This window comes from Xyrauchen texanus, chromosome 10 (assembly GCF_025860055.1).
Source record: "Xyrauchen texanus isolate HMW12.3.18 chromosome 10, RBS_HiC_50CHRs, whole genome shotgun sequence".
NCBI lineage: Eukaryota > Metazoa > Chordata > Actinopteri > Cypriniformes > Catostomidae > Xyrauchen > Xyrauchen texanus.
This window is the reverse complement of record NC_068285.1, coordinates 31,359,336-31,376,344: the sequence shown is the minus strand read 5'-3', so window position 1 is coordinate 31,376,344 and position 17,009 is coordinate 31,359,336. Positions and strand designations below refer to the sequence as shown.

At 39.0% G+C, this 17,009-nt stretch overlaps 1 protein-coding gene across 1 annotated transcript in view; it reads left to right on the top strand.

Moving 5' to 3' along the window:
• The window catches only part of LOC127650021 (gamma-aminobutyric acid type B receptor subunit 2-like), a 343,063-nt gene that overhangs the window by 212,241 nt on the left and 113,813 nt on the right, over nucleotides 1–17,009 (top strand). Inside the window, exon 4 of the mRNA XM_052135134.1 lies at nucleotides 15,877–15,978. Within this exon, the coding sequence (XP_051991094.1) occupies nucleotides 15,877–15,978 (102 nt within the window). The remainder of the gene's footprint in view (nucleotides 1–15,876; nucleotides 15,979–17,009) is intronic.

Here is a 17,009-nt window from a genome sequence, read left to right as displayed (position 1 = left end):
GGGCAGGACAGAGAGAGAGACTCTGGAATGTTCCTTAAAAGACACTAGTTAACATTCCAACACACATAAGATTCAAAGTATATTTCAGTTATGCATAAGAAAATAGAATTGATTATGTGATCATGCATATAGTTAATTCATCACTTTATTAAAGAAGTTAAGCAACAGAATATAGATAGATATTGATATAAAAGGATATATATATATATATATATATATATATATATATATATATATATATATATATATATATATATATATATATATCTATATATTGATATATCTGAAGAGACAAGGGATTTCAACCCTCACCCTTCAGTGTGATTACACAATTATACATAAAACCATATCAGTAAAATATCTTACCTGTTGAGTAAGAAAAAAACCCTCTCTGGGTCGCTTTTAAATCCTTTCAGATTTTAGAGTTGTACACATCTGAAAAGTCAAGCCGATGTTGATTCGGGTTTTATTACGGACTCTGTCGCTTTCCTTTTTGCGCGTAGACTCTGCTCTGTTCGGGGTTTCTTTGTTTGTACAACCGGTGATTCCCTGGAGATTTGCCGTTTTGAATGATCCATGGTAATATTTTCTTGTTCATTGTGACAATAAACTTTCAGCTTCATACTACTTCCACATATGCACTACAGTAGCCGGAGCTTATTTTCTCTGTGTACAAATATGACATCAACACGCAAGGACGAATGACACATTTATGCAATTTTATTGTTTTTTAACAACTTTTTTTTCTAAAAAAAAGTTACATAGTGTACTTTTAGAGATAATAACCTTGGTCCCGAGTAGTTCAATTAAGTCTTTGTCATTCCTTTCCACACAAACACACCTCATTTCTATGTAAATCAGGCTCATTGTACAATGCGCTTCATTCACAAAAATTGAAAAGTTTTCATAAAAGAAAATTAATTTTATTTAAAAGAGAAGTTTGTGAACATTTTCAACCGATCATATCAGCAGTACTTAATCACATAATCATAAAACGATGGAGAAGAGCATTAGAACCTGGCATATATGCAGATGTGCAATGTCATCAAGCAAACATTCTTTAAGCATGTTTAAGAGATGATCCTGGTATCTGGATCAAAGTGATGCTGTATAGTCCTATCAGGGTGTGTCAAATACGGTGGTCTGTGGCATCCACCGCAACGAAGCGCGCCGATTCGGACCGTGAGATCAGAATTGTGCGTGTATATTGCATTCAGCTGCGATTTTGTGGCCGCATTTGCGTCATTGTCAATCTGCACATTTCATTACTGAATCGGGTACTAAACCAGTGCGTGCAAAACAATGTCGCGTTCACCAGCTGCAATTTATTCTTTGTGAATCTGTCCATCTAATATAGTTGTTCATGCTCATGCAGTACAACTGTTGTTATTTTGGCGAGCTCCTCGTGACTGGGAATTAGAGAAAGAGAGTTGTAATGAGTTAGTATATTTGTCACCACTCAACAATTTTGTATCGGCAAGTGTGTCACACCTCCTGCTGAAGAGAGCGAGATCTCAGCAAAACAGTTTGCATGTGTGATACCCTCTGCCCTTGATGTATGTTTATAAATTGTTATTGAAAAAATAAATCAAAGATATATTATTGAGGATCCCAACACCCCCCCCCCCCCCCCTACAGAAATAAAACTATCAAGACTAAACATCAGATCAACTAAAAAGAAATAGTAAAAGCTTTTATAGGCTCACTCTCTGTACCAAACTGATTGAACAGCATTGTGCTAGAGGCTTTGGTGGGGGGGTTGGGGGGTCAAAGTGAGTCACAGTGAGAGTTGTGGAAGGTATAAATCCCTTTATCTTTGCATACGGATGGAGTTGCTGGACTTAAACAGACACAGAGGAAGAACCTGATCCCATCAGCCTGCTTGGGAAGGGTGCTGGAAGCCTGATTAGCATATGCATGATGGTGTCATGCCCTCTCGCAATCAGCATTACTATACCACAGTGTAGCTCACTTGTGCTATGTGATTTGACATGTCAGGAGGAGGTGCATCTGTTGTGTCACTGAAATTAGGAAGCATAGGACCTGAGAAAAACCCGAGAGTCACTGGTCATTTCTTGGAAATTTAAGTTGCCTATGATTGCTGGTTTTAATAATTTACATTTCAACAGCAGAACGTTCTAGAGCTAATTGCATATATTGAAATTCTTATCACAAAATACCTAGGCCTGGACTATTGAAGTGATTTTGCTTGTGATATAAATAAATCAACACAGCAAATATTGTGATTATTTAAATGCATCTATTATTTGCCCTTTAAAAGGATTCCTGTAGTTCTCCCAAAAATGGAAATTCTTTCATAATTTACTCACCCTCATGGTGTTCCAAACCCATATGACTTACTGTTCTTTCATCCATATAACACAAAAGGAGATGATGAGAAGTAATTTAATTGTCATCATTCCACTTAGGCACTTTCATTGGATGGAAATAAAGATCCCCGATCCCCAATCTGCAACATTTGATTATGTTTAATTAGATGTTCATGTTGTAGTTCTTATAATAAATATTTGTAATCTGCTGTGAATCTTAGCTTGAAAAACAAAAACTCTTTTTGTAGGCATTTTAGAGAAAATGCATTTATTTTGGGATATATAGCAAATATAACCCCTAGCAAATATCAGAAAATATTTTTTTGCCTTTTATCCTCTAGTCCGACTAATACCATGAATAAACAAAGAGATTTTCATTTGTGCATGACTGCTCTGGGTTGCTATCTCAGCCCTCATTCTGGTTGTTCCAGTGAAGTAATTTAGCACCTGTCCTGCCTGGTGCTACATATCTGACATTTTGCAGGAGACTGTCTATGTTTTGCCCATGTGTCTATCAATAAGTTGATTAAGGGCTGTTCACGCTCAAGTATGAATCACACTCCAGTATGCTGTTTACCAGATTACGCCTCAATCCCCTTTTTTATGTGGTAAAAGATTAGATGACTTGGGCTTCGATGAGGAATTAAACCTATTTGTCAAGCTTCACACTTTGAGTAGGATTGTGAATGTTTGTGTGCGATTATAAATCTAACATAAAATTGCTGCATGTCGTTCCTTGCTTTCTATGAGGTGTTGAGGTGTTAAGGGTGCAACATCCTCCATCTGTCCACCTGTCATATCTGTATACTAACTCATATACTCACTGTATATTCAAATTAGGTAACTCAAACTCATGCCAGGTTGACATGGAAATAAAGGGTGAGACTGAGCTTTGCAGCTTAAATTGTTAATGTAAACGGAACGCACTGAATACAAATCATAAGTGTTGTAGGAATTTTTGGTGGTATAAATGTACACAGTAGGGATTAAAGTGTCCGCGTACCTTCACAAATAATTAGTAGGACATTTATAATGGAATTAGCTGCTTTAGACCACCATTTTATGAAGGATATATGACAAATGATCAGATCGTGAATCTGAATAAAAATCTCCACCATTAAAATATAATACAACAGCTTGTTGTAAAATAAGGAATTAGCTTTAATAGGGGAATTATGGTTAATTCACTTATTGGAGTAATACTATTTACATGGTTTATTGAAAATAATATCACAAATGTTTTAGATATGGTTTAAGTTTAGGAGTTTACATAAAACTAACATTGTAACACAGTTAAAGGATGGGCAAGGAGGAGGCGAGAACCGGCTTGTCAACATAAATAATATTTTAATGAGAAACTTAAACCAAAAGCACAAACATAAACACACATGACGGACATGCCCGTAATTCTCTCTCTCTCGAACCATCGTCACCGGCCGACTTTATCCCTCTCGCGCCTCATCAGGCCGATTGGGGACCGGGCACGCGATATTCCGCCCCGGCCCCGCCCCCCTCTGCTCCACACTCCTCCCAGCGTTATCTCAGGCCGGGGTGCCACCGGCATGATGTACACCCCCCCATCCCTGGGGCGGGGTGTATCTTGTGTCCCGCGTGGTCATCCTCGCCTTCCTCGCCCTGGGAGGAGACAGGAGGGGAAGAAAACAACAACAACAAAAAAATAGGCGAGGGAAAAGGCCAACACGGTGCGAAAGAGAGAGAGAGGAGAGAGAGAAAAAGCTCACTCACCGGTTCTCTGATGTACCGTCGCGTGGTCCTCGAACACTCAGGCGGACGACAGCCGCTCCAACCCCGGGCGAACCGGAGTGAAACCTTCGACCCCCAGCGGGCAGAACGCGCCTCCGCTTTTCTGGCAGCAAATGGGGACACTCTTCCACCCCTGGCAGCGGCTCTACCGCTCCAGGCTGTCGGAGAGTTTCTTCCCTCCTCCCCTCGCGGACGGCAGTCTCCCTCGACCCCTCCGCGTCTCTGGGGACGGCAGGGCACTCCTCCGCCCCCGGCTTCCTCGCTCCAGGCGGTCGGGTTATCCAGTCCCCACTTGCTCCGTGGACGACGGCCGTTCCCCGCATCCGGGCAGTCGGGCAACTCCGTCACCCGGCAGATGGCAGCGGCGCTCCCCAGGGTGGACGGCAGTGTCGAGGACTCTGCAACGGGCATCCCTCCTCCATCCCGGGTTTTGGCACCAATGTAACACAGTTAAAGGATGGGCAAGGAGGAGGCGAGAACCAGCTTGTCAACATAAATAATATTTTAATGAGAAACTTAAACCAAAAGCACAAACATAAACACACATGACGGACATGCCCGTAATTCTCTCTCTCTCGAACCATCGTCACCGGCCGCCTTTATCCCTCGCGCTCCTCATCAGGCCGATTGGGGACCGGGCGCGCGATATTCCGCCCCGGCCCCGCCCCCCTCCACTCCACAAACATTTTTTAACACTAACACATAGACAAACATGAAAAACAGTTTTTAAGTGAAATGTAACAGAGTAACTTGAATAGAAAATGAATGGTAAATGGTCTGCACTTAAATAGCGCCTTCATAAACTTAGAGGTATTCAAAGTGCTTTACACTGCATCTCATTCACCCATTCACACTCACACACCAATGACGGCAGAGCTTCCATGCAAGGCGCTAGCCTGCCATTGGTAACAACTTGGGGTCAGGGACACTTTGGCATGTGGAGTCATGTGGGCTGGGATTCGAACAACCAACCCTGCGATTAGTGGACAACCCACTCTACCACCTGAGCCACAGCCAACCCTATGACAATTAACTTTATGGAGTCTAAAGACAATGCCTTGAGAACTCTCCTTCATTGAGTCTAATTCGATTTGCTGTCGGATTCCTCAAATTATATTAAAGAGACTCCAGCACTTTCAGCAAAAGTCTGGAGATGTACTTGCGTGTCATTGCATTTCCTTGCTTTGCTCTAGTCCTTTGGATGTGTCAGTAGAAAGATTTAGTTGTTCTGTCTATGTTTTGGACCTCTGTTAATATCGTGGATGGTTTGTTGCTGGGATGATGTGGCTGGGCTTTGAAGCGAGGCTTAACACGAGGGAGACTTGCAACTCCCTGTCACATGTGTGAGTCGTAGAGCAGAGAAGGAACTCTTTTCTGAACTTTATATTCCAAGCTTCCTGAACTCTACATTGTGCAGAGACAGAGGGGCGCCGGAGTGAGGGCTAATAGCCACAAGGGCAAAAGCGCAGAGGATGAAGAGAGCTGAAGAGAGAGAGTTCTTCCTTGGTGGGGAGGTTTAATACTATTGTGGTTGGCCGCACCCCAAAGGTGTCTTGAGCCAATCAGAAATGTCTTCTGCAGGTCCACATGGTCATGACTGTCCCTCCTTCTGAAGGTGATTGATGAGCCTTTGGCTGTAAAGACTCCCAAATTGGGAGAAAAAAAGGGGATACAAAAAACAATACTTATTGTTTTATAGCAGCTTTAGTGCAAATTATGCTGTATTGTCTGTAATGTCTTAAAGTCCTCATGGAGCAGTTTAATTGAAAATCATGCCTTAAGAATTATTTGTTTGTCTGTCTATCTATCTACTGTATCCACCCCCCGAAATTTTAATTCTGAAAGCAGATAAACCTTTTATACATCAATCATCCATCAAAAATTTCTGTAAATGCTAATCTGTACTTGGTTATTTTGGTCCTCCTCTCTGGCATAACAGCCTCTAAAGCAAATTATCTTTATCTCTCTCACCTTATTTCTATCTCTTTGAATGTGCAAAAATGAAGAGATAATGTGATAAAGTGAGCATTTGGAACAAGTCACCATATGGTTCCTCTACTGTACGTGTACTGTCCTTTTTTACACCAAGGTGCTCCATTAGTGACCTATTGGACACACTCCAGCAGCTTCTGTAATGGGTCTCTATTCAGGAATAGGTGAATGTGTGTACATTAGTGTGTGTGTGTGTGTGTGTGTGTGTGTGTGTGTTGTGTGAAATTAAGTTTCTGCTTGTTTGATCAGTGATTAAACATTCAAGCAATACAAGCACAATCGGCTGGCTCAGCCAAGCTAATTGCATTCCCTTAAGGAGATAATCCAAGCACAAGTCATCCAATTCTCCTTTCACAAAACGGACCTCATGGGCAGCCATATCTGTGTGCATCAGCTTGTGTTAGCCATTGTGTTTTGCTTTTTGCCCTATCACGTCTGTTTCAGTTAAAGGCTCATTAAAACTGGCTCTATAAATAGATGCATTTGTCCCATCTGCCGCAGTGATGCATGAAATGTGTTAGCTATTCTCTGCTGTTTGCTTGCGTTGTGTCTGACCCATCCCTGATGCATCGTGTGGATTAGAGGATGTGGTTGCTGCTCCTGTAGGAAGGGCAATTCCAGCGCTACTGCACAATCCAGCATAGACATGTCTACAATTACATTAGACTGAACGTGTGTCTCTCTCGCATCTGTCCCCCTGCCTGAACACAGGTGCATGAGGCCACTTGGAATGTTCCAGCAGAAAAATAAAACATGAACATAGGTTAGCGAGCATGGGAAAGTATGTCTTTAGACATCAAGTGTCTTGTCTATTCTTGTTTCATGGTTGGTCCGCTATCATTTGGGGAAAAACATTATCCCCAGAATTGAGCTTAATTTGGCAAAACCTCCCTTTCAGGACATCCAGAGACATTATCAATTGGTAAAATTATTATTAAAAAGTAAATAATGTTTTGTATTTTAAAGTCCAACCAGTTTTCTTTTAGGGGTAGGGTGAAGATTATGGATGGTCTGTTATCATTATAATTAGTTTTATTATTTAAATGAATGAGGGTCCACCCCTCAAATGCGGAGCTGTTTGGCAATTGCTCACTCTGCCTATCCTCTTGAAATCTGAGCGTGGCTGCTGTGTGCATTTTCAATTTCCTTTTTTGATTTGTGAAACTTTAAATAATACCAAGCTATAAAAAAAACTTTAAAAAAAATTAATTGTCAAAATGTTTATTTTGTTTCCAGGAGTATTGGTTAATCATGTTTTTGAGATGTTACAGACATCACAGCTGATTTTCTGTAAAGCTGCTTTGGAAAAATTATTATTGGTAAAAGCACAAATAGAAAACTATACAAATAAAAATAAGTTGATTTGACTTTTATGTTATAATGTTTTTTTTCTACTTTGGCAACAAAATCTCAGTATCCTTTCTTTGCACTATCAAACAAACAAGTAATAGCCAGTGCTGAAGCATTTTACCAATCAGAAATTAGCATAAATAATCCTGATTCAAAGTAATGGCTAGCATCGTCCAATCACTGTGAACCTTTTTAGTATAAATGTATACAATATAAATTCTGAATCTATGTCCCATGTTTGCCAAACATGTTGAGTGGTCCAAACATCATCTGCAGCCTGAAACTGAACTTTTGGTCAGATGTTAGGAGTGAATGCACTTCATAACTACATAGGAAAGCTATAGGATGCTCCCTTGCTCCCTATTTAGTGAATGACTTTACCTCTAGTGTGCTGTCTGTCTGTACTGGTCTCAGAACAGTTTGAAATGCACCCAATTTCCATCCTAACTCAACAAAAAAAAATTCTCAATGTGAAAATGCACAGTAAATATAAGATTTTTAATGAAAAACTAGCACTAGCCATTGTGTTTAACGGCATGGCATTTCGTGATAAATTGCTTGAATTTTAAAAATGGCATATCTTTTGATTCAAGCAGGTTTCAATGTAAAAACTTAATTAGGTTTTTTTACCAATTTTGTTAGCATTTCTCCCAAAGACAAACTCCACTATGACAGCCACCATATTGTTTTGTTACATGACTCCCATACAAGTTTAACCCTTTTCTGACAGCCCAGATTTTCTGAACTGAGATCAGTCAGTTTATGTGAAATTAAATTATGCATAACTTATAGCGAAGACAAATGTTTTTATTTTCAAAGTAAAGTTTATCAAAACCTATTTGTTAGTTGAGGGTATGTTTGTTCTTCAACCAGATTTTAAGAAGGAATTTACAGCTAGACCTTAAAAAGTATAAACACTTCTATTAATGTAATTACATACTGTAAGTAAATGCTTATTATTAACAGTTTTATTTTTCTTGTTAACATGTTAGTTACAATAAATGTGTTAGGTAAAAAATGTAATAAATATAAAAAAAGTTTGGCCCAGTTTAGTTTTAATCTGGATAACCCCCCAAGAAAGTAGTTGAAGAGCCCTTCCATATAGTATAAAACCCCAAGTTTATTTATTTATTTTTAAACATATGTTGTGAACAAAAATAGTCTCACAGTGTAATCTATTTACCAAAAAATAATAATAAGTTTAATACAAACCTGAGAGTACCTGCACTTTTTTTTTCCTTCCACTTCAAGCACTGGTGGAACCCAAAAGATGTTAGACATAATGTTAGGGGCTGACAGTCTTGGACACCATTCCCTTTTAAAATATGGAGGAACAACATGCAGTGAAAGTAAATGGTGACTGAGGCTAACATTTTGTCAGACATTTCCTTAATTGTGTTGCATTGAAGAAAGAAAGTCATACAGGTTTGGAACAACATGAGGGTGAATGAGGAAATAATTTCCAATAATAATAATAATAATTATTATTATAAAATTGTTATTATTATTATACATGTTAAATGTGTATTATGTGATGGAATATTGGAGATTAAATGTCCATTATCTTACATATCTACTTTAGTATTCTTTTAATTGGATACTTTTTTTACTCTTACTCAAGTAATTATTAACATTGTTACTATTACTTCTATTTGAGTCATTGTAATTGTGCTTTTACTTGAGTACAGTTTTTGGCTACATTTAACCTCCTCTGCTCACTCGCCAATAGAATACTTTATAAAACAGAAAATAAAAATTATGCTGGTTGCGTATAAAAAGTAGTACATTTATAAAAAATGTACTATGGCATTTTGATGTTTTTTTTTGTTTTTGTTTTTAAATGTACCATTACCTGATAGCACCCTGTAATTACAATGGTATATGAATATGGCAATCATATATCAAAATGCTTTTACCATGCGCTACACGGACCACTATCTCTGCTGCGCACCTTCTTGTTTACATTTGCGACTCCCACTGTGCGTGTTTACATGTGCTTGTTCCAGTAAAAGTTGATGGGGGAGAATAGCATTATGGATGACGACAGGGGCCCCGGGGCTTCAGTCCAGATAAGCCAGTTCGGTAATGTGGCACTGGCAAGTACCAACACCAAACCAGTTTAAATCCAATTTGATTTAAAATCAGCATTGCCTAAAAATTGTAACACATAAAACATTTGCTTAGTAGGCAAGCAAAAAACTCTGAACAGCTTTCTATTCTTAGATGAAATGATCTTAGAGTGCATCCTCAGTGCCCATATACAGATTATATTTGTCAGTGATGGGTCACATTATTTGGCCATTGTCCTCTGTCAGGCCTCATTGTGCCATCAGCCTCAGAGAGCAGATCCTGGGTGACACTCACACACCTTCCTATATATATCAAAACACAGACAATCAGACACACAGTGCTCAGCCACACAGGGACCATAATGTAGCAGAAAATGTGGCTAATAATGGACTGCTGTGGGTTTATAAAAAAATGGGAAAATAAGCCTTTGCATACCTGCCAACCTTGAAGAAATTTTACGAGTACTACAACCCACGACGACCCCCCAACCCCCTGTGCGTGCGCGAGAGAGAACCTGACATACCTAACACTATAATACATATTATACATATAATATACTTTCACCAATTAAGATTTATTAGTTACTCCATAACCATATACAAGTAGACCATAAATGTTATACAATTACTGAAATCACTCCGAACATTTTGTACAGGAGGCATAGCCCATGGAAACTTCTTCCACCTGAAAATCTTGTCAGAAATAAAAGTAAACTGAGGACATTCTTTATAAATAAATAAAAACATTAAATAAATGTGCAAAACCAGTAGTTATCAATATCAAAATCAGTTTGCTAAAAGAAAACAACAACAAAATGTATAATTTTCCATGCATAGTTTAAACTTTTGTATCGTTTAACTTGTTAAAGGTTGCAGATTTGGCTTTTTTAAGTAGTGCGTCAGTGAAAGTCTCTTTGTAACAAATTCTGCCTTTGGAGGCAATCATGACTTTTCTTTTCACCAGAGAACTAAGCATCTCTGTGCTCAGGCTAGCACAACATTGTGTTTTGTTTTTAGTGACCAAGCTGAAAATCCTTTCACAGTCTGCATTGCTGTGAAAAATCACACACACCCCAAGCATAACTGTGGAGAGATTTGCAAAAAGTTTCTTCCCTCCTGATTCCAACACACCTAATTCTCTCCAAGTTTCATCAGCCCGTTTGGTAAGAAAAAAGTTATTAAAGAGAAAACAAATAACTATAACCTTCCAAACAATTATATGTAATTATATTCTGGCCCAGCCCATGGTCCCGTGTCGTCAAAAACGCACATTCATACATAAATTCGAAATAGTGCGCGCAGAAGCACATGCGCAAAACCGTTTTGTAAAATGATATATTAATTTTTTTTTTTTTTTTTTATCATGTCATTTTACAAAAGGACATTTTACAAACCTACGATTTGCGCATGTGCTCCTGCACGCACTTTTTCAGTCACAACACAGCAATCACAGGAGGACGGGCTGAAAACTGTAATGCTGTTCTCTTCCTTCATAAGTCGTACTGAGAAGGTTTGAGTTGCAGAAGAATTTGTGACTTTCACCTGTTCAACCATATCAAAGTTTCATAATTAGTAAGTCCGTGCTTTTTCTCTTTTCTTTCTTATGTGCTGAAGGGCCAATGTGCCTTGGTGAAACGGTGTTTGTACGTGAAGAGCTCTTTTCCAAAACGCCATTAACCTAAAAAGCTGCCTCAAAGAACCAGCAAAAGTAATGATTATGAATATGTAAAATATTGCAATAAGACATTTTAATTGTTTATTAATTTCTGTGTCGGCTGCAAAGATGAAGTTGACGATAGGCTATTGACTCGCGAATTTCGCAGTGAAGCACCGGAGAAATGCACATTTATCAGGCTACATAGTTTTATTTTGTTTTGGATGATTAAATGATTTCACGACACTGATACAGCCAGGAAACACTTGTTTATTAATAAACAAGTAAAATGTCTCCTTTCTATATTTTACATTATTTATAATCATTACTTTTGCCGGTTCTTGCGACATCTTTTATGTGCGTTATTGGCAGCGCCACCCTTACATGTTAGCCTACATGGACGAGTGAACTGAACTGAGCTCGTCACAGCTGGACTGCGTTATGATGTCAAGGTCATTTTTAATGTTCATAATTAGGCTAAAAATAGCCTGTTACCTTTATCTTACGTTAATCAGCACCTGGCCTGTCTAAAACCTTCTAGATTTCTAGCCATTCCACCACTTTTCTAACTGCCAACTCATTTCCCCAACTAATGGAAAGGATGGCCGGTTTGATAAGCTAACGTTAGCCTATTGACACTATAAACATTTTTTACTCATAAAGTCATCATCCTTTTATTTTTAAAATAATTATGTTTCTGGGGATAGGGAGTATTTGTGTTGTGAGACTGTGTTCGTTACCTGTTGCCCCTTGGTGACTGATGTCGACGTCCGTCTTGCAGACGGTGCAGAACGCATGATGAGGTAGCCTGGACATCTGCAGGCAAGGCCATCTCTCACGATAGCGGTCTAAAAATCTTTGTGTTTTCCGAACCTTTTTTTGTGGAGGTTCAGCCATGGCATGAAAGCCTATGGTCTCTTATACGGCTAGTCTGGTTTGCATGAAGCACTGAATTGAATTGAGCGCGAAGCATGTGGATGGGAGGGGTAGGTGGGCGGCGGGTTAACATGCAGCGCTCTGATTGGCCGAAAGCTTTTCACTCCACTTAAACGCTGTGGCTCAGCGGCAGAATCAGCGTCATAGATTGCATAGAAACTGAAATCGGCGAAATGCGAGAAGCAACAAAATGCGTACCTAGAGAGCAGCGAATCGTACAAGCGTACTTATGGGTCAAAATGCGTGCCGAGTACGAAAAATGCGTACATGTTGGCAGGTATGCCTTTGACATGACAAGTTAAGACCCACGCTGGTCCTGTTAATTCATAATTTACTGGCCTGGGATGGCAACTGTGATTTCTGTAATGCAAGGAAGATAAGACTTTTCTGGAAATTTTTGGAAAGTAGATAGTGAACCTGATGCTAATCTGTTAATGAAATGTCCTGAAAAACACCAAACAATCTTTACAATGCAGTCTTTAACATGAAGATTCAGTGGTCTCTTGCAAATATCAATGCAAGTGGCAATTGTTTTAAAGAAAAATATAACACTTTTTGAAGAAAACGTTTCAGAAAAATAAGTATGTTATGTTCAAAATGATAAAAAAGGACAAGCACAGTTTCAAATTAAGATTAAAATATTTGGACACTTTCTGGTTGTCAAAAATTTGATTACTCTATAAGGACATCTGTGATAACTTGAAGCTAACCGATTTCATACATCCACTAAAAACGCCTTGTAACCAATTGGCTAAAAGTATAAAAATGGCTCATGTACTGTAAATGAAGTTCTGGGGAAAGGTCTAGCATTTTGTACTCTGTATGCACCTGATACAAATCTTGTGGCCTTTTATTTCTCCATGAATTCAGGACACTTGTTTTTTTAAATGAAATTGTGGGCATTACGGAAAATTGTGGGCATTAAGCCAGTATGCCTCAGTGGGTTTGCGTGTCTGGGTGAGAAGGAGAAATATCAGGTTTGTTGTAAAATAGCCTGCAGAGCTTTTTGACACCCAGTGTTGTACTCTTGTGTCTCACCACCTGATTCATGCGGCCTCCCATTTTGTTTTTTCTCTGGGTTCTTTTGGCAAGTCAGTGCATAAATGCATTATGCATTTCACATCATGCTCATTTCTCCTCAGCTTTAGAACATCTCTCAAATCCCATAATCCTTTACTGCACAGCACCCACCCGTCTCTCTCTCTCTCTCTCTCTCTCTCTCTCTCTCTCTCTCTCTCTCTCTCTCTCTCTCTCTCTCTCTCTCTCCATCTGTCTCTCTCTTTCTGTCTTTGTCTCTCGTTCTTCTTGCTTAAATGTCCACATCAGGAGGTCCCTTTGTCCTAAGCACATACATGCACATTGTTCATACAAGCTTATGAGATCCACATGTATTTCCCAACCATCACACACAGATTTGTTCATGTGGAAAGATGTTTCTAGGACCTGCCAGAATTAAGCTACAGATCTGCTTAAAGCATTAGTAATCAAAACAATGTGGAGCATCCAGGCTTTTCAGGTACAGTCTTGCAGGATGTGTTCAGGCTTCTGTCACAGTTCGAGGGCAGTTACACCTGGTATGATAATCTGTCTAAGGTCATCAAAGACATTTTCTTGCTATACTTTATGATTGCTGCTTGTCATATAAGTGAGTTTTAGGTAAAAATCATGGCAACTGTACGCTACACATCGTAGCTAAGACTTTCGCCCCATTCATCTCAGTTGACAGCACTGGCTGGGTGTTTCATCTCATCTGAACGTTGTAGAAGCAGTCGCATTGCAAGACCGTAATGCAAAATTTGTGATATTGCCAGAAATTCATCAGAGGCTAAGATTAACGGCAAAGGCTATTGATCGGCCATCAGTAAATATGCCAAACTAAGCAATCAAGGACTGGTGAATTTGTCCTACAAGAGAAATCGTTTACAGGCTCCGGAATTTGTCTCAGATGGCAAAATCATTGCTAAAATTGCACAGTGTAAACCTGGCTTTAGACCAGAGGTTGTTAATGAACATTTTACATCATTTACAGCATTTTTTAAAGAATGTTGATGAATATTTTTACAGTATTTTGACATTTTTTTATTTTTTCTTGATAAAGAAACAAGAAATAAAGAAACATCTGAACCATTTAAAAATGAAACAGGAAAATGATTGAAACATATTGCAACCATCTTAGGGGCCGTGACTGTATGTGTTTGGAGCCAGATCGACGTGAGAACGGGGGGTTAGGGGCACCAGTTATGTGAACGTAGGAGTGAGAAAACCACTCTCTTTTTCCTGGCAATGTGGGTACCGTGGCCCGGGGTGTGCGGCAAGAGATTTCCATCCTGGCTCTCTACGTGGGGGATGGAGTGGTCCAGATAACAACTCTGTAGCGGCCATCTCGCTCCTTGGTTTAATCGTCTCAGAAACGCTTGGGAGTCTTCTGGGTCAAGATGCACAGTTAAAGTATGTGAAAATTATGGTTTGTTTAAACCGCAATGGTGAATCATGAATTAAAACTGTTGTGTCAGATGTGAAGGTGGAGGACAATTTATGTGTGCGTGAAGTGCTTCGACCAAAAATCTACCGAATAGTATGCTCCTGTGTTTTCTCGCTTAATCATCCTCTTTAATCATCATCTGTCCTCAATCATCACCTTATTGTTGTGTATTAAGCAAATTGATACATCCTTCATGATGAGGGACATTGATCGGTTTCCATGTCACGGGCTAAAGGACGGAGGAGCGAGGAAACGAGGAAGTATGATTTAGGAATTGAGAAGCACCCAGAGAGCAGGTCAGTCAAGAGCAGAGAGCCAATCAGAACAGTGGGTGTTTACTGTCAAGTGTTAAAGGAGAAGCAGCACCAAAACTGAGCATTTCTGACAGAGGGTCAGAATGAGGGTGGAAAATGATCATGTTTTATAGATAAATTAGTTTTTTTTGTATGTGTGTGTAAAAAACCTTACTAATATTATAAGTGAACCTCAAGGAACATATTAAAATAATAAAAAAGGCATGTCATGACCCCTTTAAGTAACTTGTAGCCTACATTTTGCCATGTCTGGGTATTATAGTCTATGACTCGAAAATGATATAGATTTGTATAATGTATACTAATGCTATTAAAGCATGAATAACATTCCATAGTGTAAATAAATGTTAGCTGGGTTACTTCTTAAAGTAATGAAGTAATTTGCTTACATTTTGATGCTGGTCCAAGTTGTCAATGCTGGTCTTTTCAACAGGGCAGGCTGTGACTCAACTCTAATGCACCAGGTGGAAGAGCATGGCCTTTTAATGTTTGTATATTAAAAAATACAAGTTTTGCATTTTATTGTATGTATTGAGGAATAAAATCTGTGAAGCGCTTATCCTTATCTGATACCTGACTCAGCCACTGCGAATCTGTGTGTAAACTCTTGGTCGCATACTTGCCACATTTGCAAGGGACTGGTCCATTTTTCAAATGTGTCCATTAACAAGGATGGATGAAGTCTGTGGGGTGTAGGGTTTGAAGCCAGCTGTAGGTGAAGTTCTGTTGTACCCAAAGCCCAGTAGGGGAACAGAAGAGCACTGGTGGGAAGGGATCCTGGGAGCCTACAGGTTGATTGGGATGCAGCAGGAACATAAGATTAGAGGGAATTTAGACATTTATCAGAGGAAGGGAATGTTGCCTTTGAGTACTTTCCTGGGTGGCTCACCATCCGCAAACCCTGCTCTCATTCTGATCTCTTTCATTTCCAGATCTATCTCTCACTCTGTCTCTCTCTGTCTCTCTCTCTCTCTCTCTCTTACAGGTACGGAATGATTTGACAAATGAGCTGGAAAAGGCAGATATCCAGATTGCAGACACAGAGAGTTTCTCTAACGATCCATGTGTGAATGTGAAGAAACTGAAGGTAAGGAATAATCCTGCCCCAACTAACCAAACATGACTAGTTAACAGCTCACATTGCCCCCATCATATATATATATATATATATATATTTCTTTGGATGATTGTATGTTAAGTTGTATGTTAATTGGACTAGATTTACAATATGTGATGATGGCAGGTTTAAATGATTGAGAAGTGCAGGAAAGATTGCTCAGACACAAGATAGCACATAAGTGCAGTGATGTTTATTGCAAAAATATCCCTGTAAAAGTGTTGATGTCTGTACAGGTGCCATTACAAACAAACTAACCACAACCAAAAAATGTATAATAATAAAATAAACAAGAAACTACAAAAGTGTCAAATTTATACTATATACAAAATATCTTCAATCAAGTTGTTCAGTTTTTGGAGTTACAAGCACAGAGCTTCTGTGTTCTGAGTCAAAAATGTAATTTTACAAAAATGTAAAGTAACTGCTTAAATACTCTATGCTCCACCCCCTGGTACACACCATCCATAAATTATAGCCCCACATTTAACATAATATAATGTACATCAAACACAATAAACAATATAAATCACACACATGTACATCTAAACTCATTTTACTATGATGATACAAAAAATATTGGTAAAAAATATACATGGAAATACACTGATAATAATGGTTTCTACCAATAACCTGTTCGGTCTGGAAGTGGAACTTGAAAACAGAACACATAAAAGTGTGCCATGACCTCACGGAAAAAGCAAAACAGAGCACAGAATGGTTTGGTTGATGGCAATGAAAAACACAAAGGGGACCCTACTCATCTCAGGCCTCAGGGCAGCTGCCCACCCTGTCATCACTGTTGTTACGCCACTGTATTTGATTTATCATAGACAGCAATTAGATTAAATGGAGGGCAAATTATTAAATTATCTTTTTTTATGAAGTCTCCTGCTCCTCAGTTGTTGTTTTTTTCTCCCGAGAGAAAGATCTGGTAATCTCACATGGGTCTCCTCTAGAGTTTAAGGAGATAATTTCAACATCTTAAGGGCCAGTCAGAG